This window comes from Bison bison, unplaced genomic scaffold (genome assembly GCF_000754665.1).
Source record: "Bison bison bison isolate TAMUID 2011002044 unplaced genomic scaffold, Bison_UMD1.0 scf7180017864343, whole genome shotgun sequence".
Taxonomy (NCBI): domain Eukaryota; kingdom Metazoa; phylum Chordata; class Mammalia; order Artiodactyla; family Bovidae; genus Bison; species Bison bison.
This window is the reverse complement of record NW_011494915.1, coordinates 3,341,789-3,356,145: the sequence shown is the minus strand read 5'-3', so window position 1 is coordinate 3,356,145 and position 14,357 is coordinate 3,341,789. Positions and strand designations below refer to the sequence as shown.

Here is a 14,357-nt window from a genome sequence, read left to right as displayed (position 1 = left end):
CCATCTATTTCCCATGAAGTGATGGGAACAGATGCCATGATCTTAGTTTTCTGAATGTTGAGCTTTAAGCCAACTTTTTCACTCCCCTCTTTCACTTTCATCAAGAGGCTCTTTAGTTCCTCTTCACTTTCTGCCATAAGGGTGGTGTCATCTGAATCTCCGCCTTAGGATAGTCCCAAATCAGGGAAATAAAGGCAAACTCAAGGCTTTAGTCCTTCAGGAAGCCTACAGACAGATCAAAACAAACAACTACAATTTCTTGGGACAAGGTCTGCTCTGGTCCCTCCAGCCTTGGGAATCCACACCATGAACATAGAATACCATCTTCAAGACTGCCACAACAAAAGATGGGGAAAAGAGAATGGGATAAGGGTAAGGTAAATTGCTACAAGACATTACCAGGTTTCAGCTTCCTTTTTCTTGGGTAAGCATTTGCCTGGTTGCTGTAAACTCCTGACTGATTTTCAGGGTTCTGATAAAGTTGGTTCTGACCATTTTTGCCAGATTTTTCATTGCAAGCACCTGTTCTTGCAGTTCCCTGCGTCACCGTATTTTGCTGATTTGGCTCTAAGAGGTAGTTTTTGAATGCAATTTGTTGACAGGTAAGGAGAGACTGAGGGCCAAAGGGAGAGGGAATGGACTGAGTCAATGGTAAGACTGCCAAGAGGACTCAGGATTCTCCTCATTCAGTTCCGTCGGTCTTCTGTTTTGTCACATGGCTCAACAGCATTGTCTCTCCTTGGTCCAGAGACCTCTGGGATTAGAAAGACAAAGCAAGGGTCTGTTCATGGGCTTCCTCACATCCACTCTGCCTCTCTCTATCCACTCTCTACATGGAAGCCAGAGTGATAGTCGGTGTTATGGAATTACATCACTCCCTTTCAGCCTTCCATCCTCAGATGTCTCTATACAATGGGGTATTATTCAGCAGCAAAAATGAATGAAGTAATGAGAGTTGCTATAACATGGATGAATCTTTAAAACCTTGTGCTAAGCAGAAGAAGCCAGTTGCAAAAGACCATATATTATATGAAATGTCTAGAATGGACAAATCTACAGAGACAGAGTAGATGAATGGCTACTTGTGGCTGGGGGAACCTTTTGAGGTGTTGAGAATGTTCTAAAATTAATCTTAGTGATGGTTTCACAACTTGTGAGTAAATCTTTGAGTTACGTACTTTAAGTGGACAAACTGTATCTGAATAAATCTATTATCAAGTAGCTGAGTAAAATCTATTCAGTTTCCTGTTGTCTTGGAATAAAGCCTAAACTCCTCAGGAAGTCCTGTGTGACCCGATTCTTGCCTCTCCAGCCTGTCTGCATCTCTCCCTCCTCTCTCAGCATACTCCACACATGGCAGTTTCCCTTATGCTCTCTGTGCCAGGTATCTTCCTCACTCAGGGCCTTTGAACACACCGTTTCCTCTTCTTGAAATGCCCTTCCGCTCGTTGTCCCCATAGCTGACTCGTTTGACTCCTCCATCTATAATCAGCTCAGGGAGTAACCTTCACTATCCCAGGAAAAGTTGATGCCCCCCCCCCCATTATTCTCTCTCATGTGTGTGTGGTGTGCTCAGACGTGTCCAACTCTTTGCAACCCATGGTTCCATGGACTGTAGCCCACCAGGCTCCTCTACCCCTGGAATTTTCCAGACAAGAATACTGGAATGGGTTGCCATTTCCTACTCCAGGGGATCTTCCCAACCCAGGGATCGAAACTGTGATTCTTGCATCTCCTGCATTGGCAGGTGGGTTCTTTACCAACTGTATCACCTGGAAAGTCACCTACCAGGTGGCCGTATTTGTCTCTTCCATCACATGTGTCATTTTTTATAACCTTATATTTATTTGTGTTTTCACCAAAAGAGCAAGATCATACTGGCATACTGTAGACACTGAATACCTGCTGCCTGTATGAATGAGGACAACCTTGTAGGTTCAAATCATCCATCCTCCTGAGGGTCTTTCCTTAAATCAAACCACATGTGTGTTGATTCATGTGTCAAATCAAATATCACTGTGTTCTCTTCCTGAAGACCTCCCAAGTTGGGTATTCCTTGAACAAGCTTCATCTCTACGTTAAGGTTGTGGCCTGATCCTCACTTAAGTTACGTTGAGCAAGGGCTAGGCACTGTAATGATAGAGTGTAATCTCACATTCCCGGGGATTAGCAGAGGCCTCTGATAGCACAGGGGGGACTCTGGGTATTTTCATAGCCAACTGCTGCTCCCCAGAAACTGGCAGTGTAAATGGGAAATCAGAGTACACTCTTGAATGTTAAGTACTCATAAGAATCCTACCAACTATTAGGAGATGAGGATGGGTGGTTAGTGCGGCTTGGAGAAGTCAAGGAGGGCCTCATGGAGAAAACAGGACTTTCCTGAAAGATAAGCTTTGGGAAAGGCCAAGAAACAGGCATTTTAAGATAGAGGAACACAGGTTGTCTAGAGCTGGGTAGGAGAAAGATACGGCTTTCTTGGACAGTGAAGACTGGGTGGTCTTTGAGTGGAGGAAAGACTGGTATTTTAGGCTGCTGTCACCAGGGATGGAGTAACGGGAGCAGCAAGTAGCCCATGATAGCAGCTGAAAATAGAGATGTTAGATACTGATTTTCCTGTCACTTCTTAACCTAATGACTTTGGCCAAATTGTTTAACCTCTCAGCACCTCCATTTCCTCATGTGCAAAATGGGATCACAGTTTACACCTCACAGGATTGCTGTGAGAATGGAACAAGGGGATGGCAGAGCACGGAACCGTGGAAAATCAAGCACGGGAGATGACATAAACACCATTCCTATCACCAGGCTGGGACGCAGAGCCTGGCAAGGGAGAGGCTGTGTTTGACTAATGAGCAGAGGCCGTTGGGAGCCAGACTGGGCCTGCATTCCTGTGGCAAGAGGTGGTTTGTACGCTGGTTTTGTTCAGCCCATGAGGGCTTCATGGGCATCAGATAAAGTCAAGAAAGGAAGGTGCAGAGATTCTTGGTATCCAGAGGTCTCACTGGTCCTCTCTTTCATTTCACAGCCATATACAACTTCCAAGGGAGCGGGACCTCCCAACTCTCCCTGCAGATTGGTGATGTGGTACGAATACAGGAGACCTGTGGAGGTGAGTCACTGGCCCAGGTGATCCTGGGAAGCCAGGAGCTTGGCTAAAGGTGTTGGGACACCCCCAGGACATAGCCAGCCGCTCCGGCCTTCTCTTGGAACTTGCAATTATGCGTGGTCTGTTTAAATACATTTTGCTGATATTAGTCTTTCAAATTTACTAAAGACAGTATTTTGTTATTGTAGGAATGTATACTGAGAAGCAAAGTCCTGACTGTGTGGTTTGACATTTGTTGTGCTTTTTGCTGCGCCATGGAGCTGTTGGGGGACTGTGACACCTTCTGGATACCCTTCTTTATTAGTTTTAACACCATTATAAAGAAATCAGCATTATCAGGGTTTTGAAAGGTCTGGAAAATTATAACCCTGATTCAGGAGGACTGTGGTGCCCAGCTTTGGGTCAGAGAGCAGTGTTCACTCCCTTCTTCCAGCTGGGAGCCCTGTCTTGGGCATCTCTTTCTTCGCACAGAGGTGCTGTCTCTCGTGAAGCCAAGTGTCTGTTGGGCTGTAACCACAGTATCATGGTGGTGTTATTGGTGGTAGTGGGTACTTTGTAAACTTTGCACTAAGGTTAATGGCCTTGGACTCGTGAGGCAGACCGTTAGAAATCAATTTATCAACTGTGTCACTGATAAGATTGACATAGAGACCACGGCATGGGTGTGAGAGTTGAATGAACTTACGAATATGATAGCTATATTCAGGCAGGCTCTCCTGGTCCTCACTGCCCAGCTGGACCATGGTGGATCTCCCCAGACCCCTCACCACGTGGGCCTGCCTATAATCCTGCTGTGTGGAGGGTGTACCGTGTGTCCTTCCTGTGTCCAGGCGGAGCAAAGAGAAGGAAGGGCAGAGTCGGCTACGTCCCTGTTTCCCAGCTAATCCCTTAGGTTAGGCTGTCCCATGCTGGGGTGGGGGTGAAGGGTGGGCACCAAGCAGGTGTGCTTCTGTTAACGAGGCCCCCTCAAGTGAAAATAGAGGGTCAGAGGAAAGGAGGCTGCCTACAGAACTGGCCAGCTGTGGGTTCTCACCTCATAGGTGAACTGTACTATTCCCATTACATGTTGGGCTAGTTACTCCTCATAGCAACCCGTAGGATAGGTAGCATCTTCAGCCAAAGATTAGCTGTATGTGATTAACAAGGCAACCCTGCATATTTGTGTAGGGGTGCATGTACTCTTGCACACATGCATGTGCACACACAAACACACACATGCAAACCAAAATAAGCAAACAAACAAAACTTTTTTTGGAGGGAGAAAGAGTTTGATATGTCAAAGCAACTTTACAGGAGTCATTGTGGGGGAAATGAGAATTTTGTTCACCTTCCTAACATGTACTCTTTGGTACTATTGTTATTTTAGATATTATGAACTTTTCAGTGTTCAGGCCTCTAAAGTTCCCAATCTGATTCCATTTTACATGCAGATTGAGTGGGACTAGGGGAGATGGGTGGAGATCTGATTACAAACACCCTTCCCCTTTCCCACAGCACAACCCTATGTTTTACAAATGCATTTCTGCTTAGTGGCAGATGAGCAAACTCTGAGTTAATCTACCAAGGGCAAAGAGTAAAAGTAAAGGCAGCAGGCAAACTGACTCCTCTCAGTGTCACTTTTGTGCTACTGAGTGCTAATCCTGAGAAACAGGCAGAGACCTTAGCTTTGCAGGTGAGGGAGCAAGGCTCAGGGAAGAGAAATGACTCACCCAGCATCACATCGCGAGTCAGGGGCTGTTCTCTCCACTCCTGTCAAGACGAGCTCCCTTTCCTCCATCGCCTGCCTTCTAAGAAGTGAAACAGCCTCAGAATGTTTTCTACATCCTACATTTTGAAATTTAGATGAGTGTGTTTCTCTTGTGTTCATGTAGTTTTCCTGGAGAAAGTGCTTCAGGGCAGTAAATTGACCACACCGTTTGCACATAATCAGAGCGTTTCTTTACTTTTGCCTGGCCTGGAGCTTGATGGTCAAAAAGGCTGCACTTTCTGACTCAACCCACCTTTGTTTTGGGGATTAATCTCCTTGTTCCTAAACTTTTGGGTTTTGGTTTCTCATTAAAACTTTGATTGATCAGCCTTATTTTAATGTGTCTTTTTAATAAGCAGCCACAGTAATTTTCTGGAAAGATCTGGGCATGTTAAGTTAGCAAATGATTGCCAGTTCATGAATACTTTGAAAATACAGTATTTGGAAGTCTGTTAGATTGATTCCAGATATCTAAGAATTGGTATGAAAATGATTAGGATTTAGAATGAGTGCACTAATACCCATAAGGAGTTTTCAAACTGGAATTTATAGGATCCCAAGAGTCCCTGAGGGCCTTAGATGGCTAAGGGCTTGGAGATCAGGCCTGGTCTTGTCTTTTTTTGCAGAATGGGGAGTTCTGCTTTTGATTCCAATTGAAAACTGTTCCTCTCTGCAAATATATATAAAAAAGTGAAAACCACAGTGTTAGTCAAAAATTAGTCAAAATGAGTCAGTAGAAAATATATGGGTGTGCCCATGTAACCCGCTTATAGAAACCTTACTCAAAAAATAAAATCCAGCCAATTGAGAGAGGAATCAAAATGTTAAAATATAGAAATTGAAAAGCTGCCATAGGAGGAAATACTGGGAAGCATTGAGTCCAAGTGAATTGATTAATCAAAATTAATATTAAAAGATATACTATTTATGACTGTCAAAAAGAATGTCATTGTTAGAAAACTGTAAAATGTAACTGCCCCCCCAACAACAACAAAAAAAACTAATAAAATTAAGAAGTTTAGAGGGGAATGGAATAGAATAAATATAATCTTGAAGAGTCAAAGTGTATTTCTCTAGATATCACAATGATTCATTCTAGGTGATAGAAATGTGAATATTTTTATTTTGTATTTTTCAGTAATTTTTAAATCTCCCTTATCCTCCAAAAAAAAGAAAAGAAGTAGAAAAAGTATGGACTTTAATTTTTTTTTATTTGTCATGTATTTTTTTATTATTATTATTATTTTTTTAATTTACAATATTGTATTGGTTTTGCCATACATCAACATGAATCTGCCACGGGTATACATGTGTTCCCCATCCTGAACCCCCCTCCCACATCCCTCCCCATACCATCCCTCTGGGTCATCCCAGTGCACCAGCCCCAAGCTTCCTGTATCCTGCATCGAACCTGGACTGGCGATTCATTTCTTGTATGATATTATACATGTTTTAATGCCATTCTCCCAAATCATTCCCCCCTCCCCCTCCCACAGAGTCCAAAAGACTGTTCTATACATCTGTGTCTCTTTTGCTGTCTCGCATACAGGGTTGTCGTTACCATCTTTCTAAATTCCATATATATGCGTTAGTATATTGTATTGGTGTTTTTCTTTCTGGCTTACTTCACTCTGTATAATAGCCTCCAGTTTCATCTATCTCATTAGAACTGATTCAAATGTATTCTTTTTAATGCCTGAGTAGTACTCCATTGTGTCTCAGTTTTCTTACTTCAAGTACTTTCTTCAAGTACTCAGCTTTCTTATCCATTCATCTGCTGATGGACATCTAGGGTGCTTCCATGTCCTGGCTATTATAAACAGTGCTGCGATGAACACTGGGGTACACGTGTCTCTTTCAATTCTGGTTTCCTCTGTGTGTATGCCCAGCAGTGGGATTGCTGGGTCGTATGGCAGTTCTGTTTCTGGTTTTTTAAGGAATCTCCACACTGTTCTCCATAGTGGCTGTACTAGTTTGCATTCCCACCAACAGTGTAAGAGGGTTCCCTTTTCTCCACACCCTCTCCAGCATTTATTGCTTGTAGACTTTTGGATAGCAGCCATTCTGACTGGCGTGAAATGGAACCTCATTGTGGTTTTGATTTGCATTTCTCTGATAATGAGTGATGTTGAGCATCTTTTCATGTGTTTGTTAGCCATCTGTATGTCTTCTTTGGAGAAATGTCCATTTAGTTCTTTGGCCCATTTTTTGATTGGGTTGTTTATTTTTCTGGAATTGAGCTGCAGGAGTTGCTTGTATATTTTTGAGATTAGTTGTTTGTCAGTTGCTTCATTTGCTACTATTTTCTCCCATTCTGAAGGCTGTCTTTTCACCTTGGACTTTAATTTTTTTTAATTGAAGTACAGTTGCTTTACAATGTTGCATTAGTTTCTGCTGTGTAACAAAGTGAATCGGCCATAGATTTACAGCTGTCCCTTCACTCCTGAACTTCCCTCCCACCCGCTGCAGTCCCACTCTTCTCGGTCGTCACAGGGCACTGAGCTGAGCCCCCTGTGCTGTGCAGCAGCTTCCCACTAGCGGTCTGTTTCACACACAGTAGGGTGTACATGTCAGTGCCACTCTTCCAGTTCACCCCACGCTCTCCTTCCTCGCTCTGTGTCTAGAAAAATGGTACAGATGAACCTACTTGCAGGGCAGGCATAGAGATGCAAACATAGAGAAAGCGTGGACTTTTGAATCAAAAAGTTATTCTCTGCTTCATTTATCTGCTAGCTGAGTAATCTTAGGGAGGTAGACCTCAGTTTTCTCAACCTGCAAAATGGAGTATCATCACCTTGCTCCTGGATTTGCTATGAGGATAAAATAAAAAAAGTGGAGAAGCTGTCTAGCCCCATGCTTGGCTTCTAGGTGCTTTGTGTTGGATTCCATCTCTCCCCCCAACCATCATTATACAGAATTAAACTGAGATTGGCAGGTGTATATGTATCTTAGGAATTTGGCTCCAGGAACCCAGAAGCTGGCCCTCTGATGTCCTTTTCGCCTGTGTACTGAACTTATGCAGTCAGATGAATGGAGGAAAGAAAATGTGAGCTTAAACCTTAGGCATGAATGAATTTCCTTTCACTAGAACACTAACATTTTTAGTATTTCCTTTTAGATAATATTTTTTTGTGATTAAAAACTCAAACATTTCAGAAGGGCACCCATTGCTGAGCCTTAGACTTCCTAATGTTTATTTCTTTGTCCACATTACATCTTTCAGGCTGCCTTTTCTACCCAGAGGCAGCATAAACATTCTACGTCCTGCTCTCAGATGTGGAAAACACATGTAAGTGTTTACTGAGCAGTCAGAACTCCTCATGGGGGAATAAACATAAATACAGAGTGTTATTTTTCTCCCATCACTTCCTTCAGTTATATTTGGTTGACATCTTTCTTGATATTTAACAACATCTCATAAGACTCCAATACCATGTCCAGTTTAATTTTCCTCTCCTCCTTCCCCTTCCCCAGCTTAAACAAGGCTGAGGGTAGAAGGGATTTGGGGTGGTCTCTTTGCAATTTTTTGTCTTTTTGAATAAACAAACCCAAAGGTCAGCCAGTCCTCTGCATGAATAGCCATGGAGCTGGAGAACAAGAAGCCAGATGCACCCATTGTCTCTGAATGAATCTTCTGGATGACACCCCTATGCTTGGATTTGGTTTTGGGGTAAGAGCCATACCATGCACCTACCCGGAAGGCAGCAACGGCCACCTCTGAAAAACACCCTCTACCTCCTGATTGCTTACACTGTGGCGGGGGATGTTCCTTGGGGGTAGCCCAGCTTACTGAGACTCTTGTTTTAAAAAATATTTTATTACTTAATATTAAGTTAATTAACTTCATTAGTTTTTGGCTGTTTCGGGTGTTGGTTGCAGCCCGAGGAATCGTTGTGGTGCGCAGCTCGGTGGTCGCAACGTGTGGGCTTAGTTGCCCCACAGCGCGTGGGATCCCAGCTACTCGAACAGGGATCAAACCCTCATACTCTGCACTGGAAGGAAGGTTCTCAACCACTGGGCCACCTAGACTCTCTTTATAAGCCCTTCAGAGGGAATGTCTTCTCCGTACTCAGTTATTTGCCCCCTGACTCTTCTTTTCCAGAACACCAGAGAAGGTTCCCTTCCATTTCCTGATCCACACACTTGCACAGGCCACGGAAGCTCAGTCTTAGTGGTGAAGATAATGGGGTGTCTAGACAGGGTTTCCAAGGAACTTTTGAATTTCACTTACGAGTAAAATGGAACAAGGGGGATGGATGAGGAGGAAGTTGACATAGCTTAAGCTCCTTAAGGTAAGACCTGGCTCTTACGTCAGTGTTTTTTAAAATATGGGACTACACTGTACATACTATTCTGAGATTTGCTCTTCTCACTTAAAAATATTTCTTTCTAAGGTGGCACATGTGTCAGCTTGGCCTTGGTTCAGCTGCAAAGAGCTCTGCATGAAGGGTTTGGAATCTCCCACCTACAGAGTGGGGTGCTCCCAGAGCCATGCAGCAGTTTCTCTTGAGACAACTCCACTCAAAGTGATCCTGACCCATCCGGGTCCTTTGTTTTTAGGGTACGAAGGGGGCATTATAAGGACTTAAGATGGTATTTTCAAAAGTGCCACTTTGCAGGGAGATGGTCCTTCCTTTGGGTCTGCTCTAGAGACAGGTTGGTGTTAAAAGGGGCTCTGTTTTCTGAAGTAAGGCTGTCCCATTGAGGGGAGTTTATAAGTTTTCTTCCCTTTTGATTGTGGGTGAGGCTAAAACATCAATAAACTTCCATTATGTTGAATTTGAAGAATGTGTCATTTGCTTTGTTGTTATGGAAATAAGTTGAAATGTCACTGAAAACAAACAAACAATATTCAAAATCTGTAGGTTCTGAAAGTAAAACGGGAAATATGCCTAAGTTTCTCTGATTGATGATGATGATGATTATGGAGTTTTAAAAGACAGAATGGCATTTACTAATTTTTTAACACCATATGCAAGGCACTGTACAAACTGAATTTCTTATCTAATTTACGCCTATGAGACAGACATTATTATTGCTCACATTTTAGAAATAAGAAAACTGAGGCTTAGAGAAATGCACTAACCTGTCAAAGATCACTCAGAAGTTGCAGATCTTCATTCAGATTCAGGCTTTCATTTCAGAGCTCACGCTCTTAAGCACCGATGGATAGTAGCTTCTGTTATATTCTTCTTAACGTTAGTAGATATTTCAATCAAACTGAAAAGTGAAATACACTGAGACACTCACTACACAAATAAAGAAATGTTAACATTTTGTGTGTTCAGTTCATATATGTTTTAAAGAAATAAACATTTTAGATCATTGAGATCCCCTGCTTACCCTCCCTGTTGCATTCTTGTCTTTTTGTCCATTCCTCAGGCAGTGCTCCTCCTGAAATTGGTATGTTTTCTTCCAGTCTAAGATGTTGTACCTCTATCAGATGTGTTTACCTTCATAATTCTGTTTTAAAAACAGTTTTGCAACTAACACCTATCACATAGAGTGGTAGGTGTTAGTGCCCTCATTTGACAGGTGAAAATAATGAAGTTTAAGTAACATGACCAAAGATCATGTTGCCGTCAGATGGCAGAGAGAGGACTGGATTTGTATTAAATAGGATGTGGATTCTTTTTTGATGTGCTGGGATATTTTTAATCTCTCCTCCTTCTCCCCTTCACCACACAACTCCTGGGTCACTGGAGAATTTAGGTACATTTCATTTTGATATTTGGGCTTTGGGAAAGGAGGACAGTTAGAGTTTATTATTTTCCATAAGAATGGTAAAAACAAAACAAACAAACAAAAAAACCTGAAACTCCTATTCTCATCTTTCCCAGGATGTAGTTTGTGAGTTTTCTTTTAAAAAGTTCTTGTCTCATGGGTAGGGTTAGACAAAAAAGCCTTCCCTGTTATTAACTGAAGGTGCATTAAGCCAGGGGATAAGGCCTGGGGTATGGGCAGTGCTCTTACCCGTAGCCTGGTTTTGATCAGAGTGCCTGCGTCATGGATTTTGCTGTGCCTGTCAACTATTGCTGTCTGTCCTGTCAGGTCTCGGAGTACAGCCAGATATGGCTGCTGCTGCTGCTGCTGCTGCTACGTCGCTTCAGTCGTGTCCGACTCTGTGCGACCCCATAGATGGCAGCCCACCAGGCTCCCCCGTCCCTGGGATTCTCCAGGCAAGAACTGGAGTGGGTTGCCATTTCTTTCTCCAATTCATCAAAGTGAAAAGTGAAAGTGAAGTTGCTCAGTCGTGTCCGACTCTTAGCGACCCCATGGACTGCAGCCCACCAAGCTCCTCTGACCATGGGATTTTCCAGGCAAGAGTACTGGAGTGGGTTGCCATTGCCTTCTCCCAGATTTAGCTGACTGGTGACCAGATTTGGGAGCATACATCAGAGGTCACAGAGGTCACTGATTCAGCAGAGTTGGGACTCTCAGAAAAAGTCCTAAGAACAGATCTGATGAGGCTGACGCTTCATCATCATGTAGCAAGTGGAGATGGTGGTAAGCCCGTTTCATCAAAGATCACTGGGGATTTATTTCTGAAGGCACCTAGGCCAGTGCCATGTACAGAATAGAGCAGTCAGTGTTTCTTGAACTTAAATCTGGGAGTCCAAATGTGGATGCTGAGGGTAAGTTCTGAGAATCAGAAGCTGAAGTTCTGAGAATCAGGATTCCTACAAGGGGTGGCAAGTCACTGGTTATCAAGGGTGAGGGAGGGTGGTGGTGCTAGAAGAGGAAGTCCAGGGACCCCGAGGGTGGCCCGGTTGTGCAGAGGCCGATGTGAGCAGCTGGCAGTCCCTTGACCATCTTCGAGGGGAGTCTAGTAGCCTTGGCAGCCACTGCAGCCAGGAGAATGTCGACTGTGTGCGTCTAAGAGAACGCCATCTGTGCTTGTGCTCATCACATGGGGGGGCAACAGAGCGGAACCGCTTTGGAGCCACACGACTTGCCCTTGAACCCTGGCATGTGATTTAGCCCAGCATCTCCACTGATTTGAGTCTCAGTTTGTTCAACTACAGAATGGGAATAATCATGCTTAACTCACAGTGTGATATGAGAATTAAATGAGAGGAAACACACACAACACATAGTGTACAGCTTTGTGTGCATTTAGCGATCAATACACGGTCGCTGTCAATAGTAATCAGGGAAGGCGATGGCACCCCACTCCACTACTCTTGCCTGGAAAATCCCATGGACGGGGGAGCCTGGTGGGCTGCAGTCCATGGGGTTGTGAAGAGTCGGACACAACTGAGCGACTTCACTTTCACTTTTCACTTTCATGCACTGGAGAGGGAAATGGCAACCCACTCCAGTGTTCTTGCCTGGAGAATCCCAGGGACGGGGGAGCCTGGTGGGCTGCCGTCTATGGGGTCCCACAGAGTCGGACATGACTGAAGCGACTTAGCAGCAGCAGCAGTCAATAGTAATGCTACAGAGAAGTTGGTTGAATGGGAAAAAACTGCAAATAAAGGAGGCTGTTCTAGTGAACTACTATGGAGGGTCATCTCCACGGTGGGATGCTTGGATTTAAATCATTTAGGTGCATCACTCACTAGCTGTGTGACCATAAGCAAGTTCTTCATCTCTTTGTGCCTCTCTATTTTCATTTGCAGAATTGAGGCAATAATAGTACCTACTTTATAGAATCAATCTATAATGTGAAAAAACAAAACAAAAAGCTTCACCAGAATTCTTGGCACACAGCAAGCACTATTAATATAAGCACTAATTTTAACAGTTAATTATTACCAGTATTTATGGGGAAATGATTAGAGTGTAAAACTAGAATCTGGTTCTTTATGAAGCAGACGGTGTTCCACCACGGGAAGTACTTAATGGGGATGTAGTTTTGGGGATTCAGATGTTGGGAGGGTGGTAGTATTAGGCATCCACCATGCTCCTTCCTCCACTAGACAAGAAGCACAGTGTGATGGCTACTTATTAGCTGTGACTGGGCTAGTTACTTAACTTCTCTATGCCTCAGGTGGGCCACTCTTATGTAAAATGGGACCATTGCATTTCCCACCTTATAGGGTTGCTGTGAAGATTAGAAGGCTTCATATATGAAGGATACTTAGAATGGTGTGTGTGTGGCATGTGTGTATGTGTGTGTGTGCGTGCGTGCGTGCACACTCAGTCGCTTCAGTCATGTCCAGCTCTTTGCACCACAATGGACTGTAGCCTGCCAGGCTCCTCTGTCCCGGAATTCTCTAGGCAAGAATATTGGAGTGGGTTGTCATGCCCTTCTCTAGGAGATCTTCTCAATCTAGGGTTCCAACCCGTGTCTCCTGCTTTACAGGTGGATTCTTTACCACTGACCCACTGGGGAAGCCCATTTAGAATGATACTTCATTCCAAACCTGAGATTCTTTCTCTCCAATGTCCATTCCTTCCATTTTCTCTCCCTCCTCTACCTTTTTGTCTCTTAAAATGGGAACCACTTTGGGCCCCTGTTGCTTTAGAACTTTCTTTAGCTGGCTTAGGACTGTGAGGGGTGACTTTGCATTTTAAATGTTTGTTTTGGGGCTCACACTTATGTCTGTTGAGAACATATTTCGACAGCAATCTGTCAGCCCAGTAATGAGGATTTGCTAATGAGCCTCCCGGCAGACGCTTTTTATTTACAGAGGTAACAAATGCCACTACTTGGCTGTGCTTGAATCATTTCAAAGGCGGGTAGACTCATTATAGTCATCAATACTTGCTATTCCAAGGCTCGTTCTGTCTGAGGACTGTGTATATAATTTGGATTTCTGTTAATTGAATCATTCTTGATATTCCTTCAAAGGGAAGAATCTTTTAAAACTCCTGTCCTTTCACGCATCCCTGAACCTATCTGTTTTGTAATGACTAACTTCTGCAGATCACGTGTTAGACACAATTTGCTGCTGTTAAAACTGTGGGCATTATTTCAGAATGTTTGCTGAACTCCTCAGACATTCTCAGCCTTTCTGTGTTCCTAAGGCAGAGGTTGAAAACATGCGTATGGACACAGGAAGGATGCACGCAGGTGATGAAAAGAAGAGAGGGGCTGGGTAGAGGCTGGTGAGTTGGAGATGCCTCCTTTTGTCTGATGAGAACAGCTGCCCCTCACCAGTAGCCAACTGCAGCCATCAGGGAGCACTGGCCTCCTGTTTGTTTTTTTTTTTTTAAAGGATTAAATTTGCATTTTTATGTGAAATCCCTGTATTTTTGGTCACTTTTGGAGATGTTGGCAACTCATTCAATAGAATGAGTTGAATCCTAGGGCTTTGATCTAGACCTGAGGTCTAAAACACTTTGCAATTTCTTTGCTGGTGAAAAACAAACAGCAACAACAATAAACCCCAGCAAGGGACTTGTAAGAATAGATGAAAGACCTGTTTCTTTGTTTTCTCTTTGCAGACTGGTATAGGGGATACCTTGTAAAGCACAAAATGTTACAGGTGAGGATGATTTTGTTTTATTTGGGGCAGTATTGCTGTCTGTGCGTGACCCTGCCAGTCCCCTGGGCGA

The 14,357-nt window shown here is 43.6% G+C and overlaps 1 protein-coding gene across 1 annotated transcript in view; it reads left to right on the top strand.

Annotated features, from left to right (window-relative positions):
- DOCK2 (dedicator of cytokinesis 2) overlaps window positions 1-14,357 on the top strand; it is a 467,146-nt gene that overhangs the window by 16,403 nt on the left and 436,386 nt on the right. The window contains exons 2-3 of the mRNA XM_010854580.1: window positions 3,026-3,109; window positions 14,247-14,287. Of these exons, the coding sequence (XP_010852882.1) occupies window positions 3,026-3,109; window positions 14,247-14,287 (125 nt within the window). The remainder of the gene's footprint in view (window positions 1-3,025; window positions 3,110-14,246; window positions 14,288-14,357) is intronic.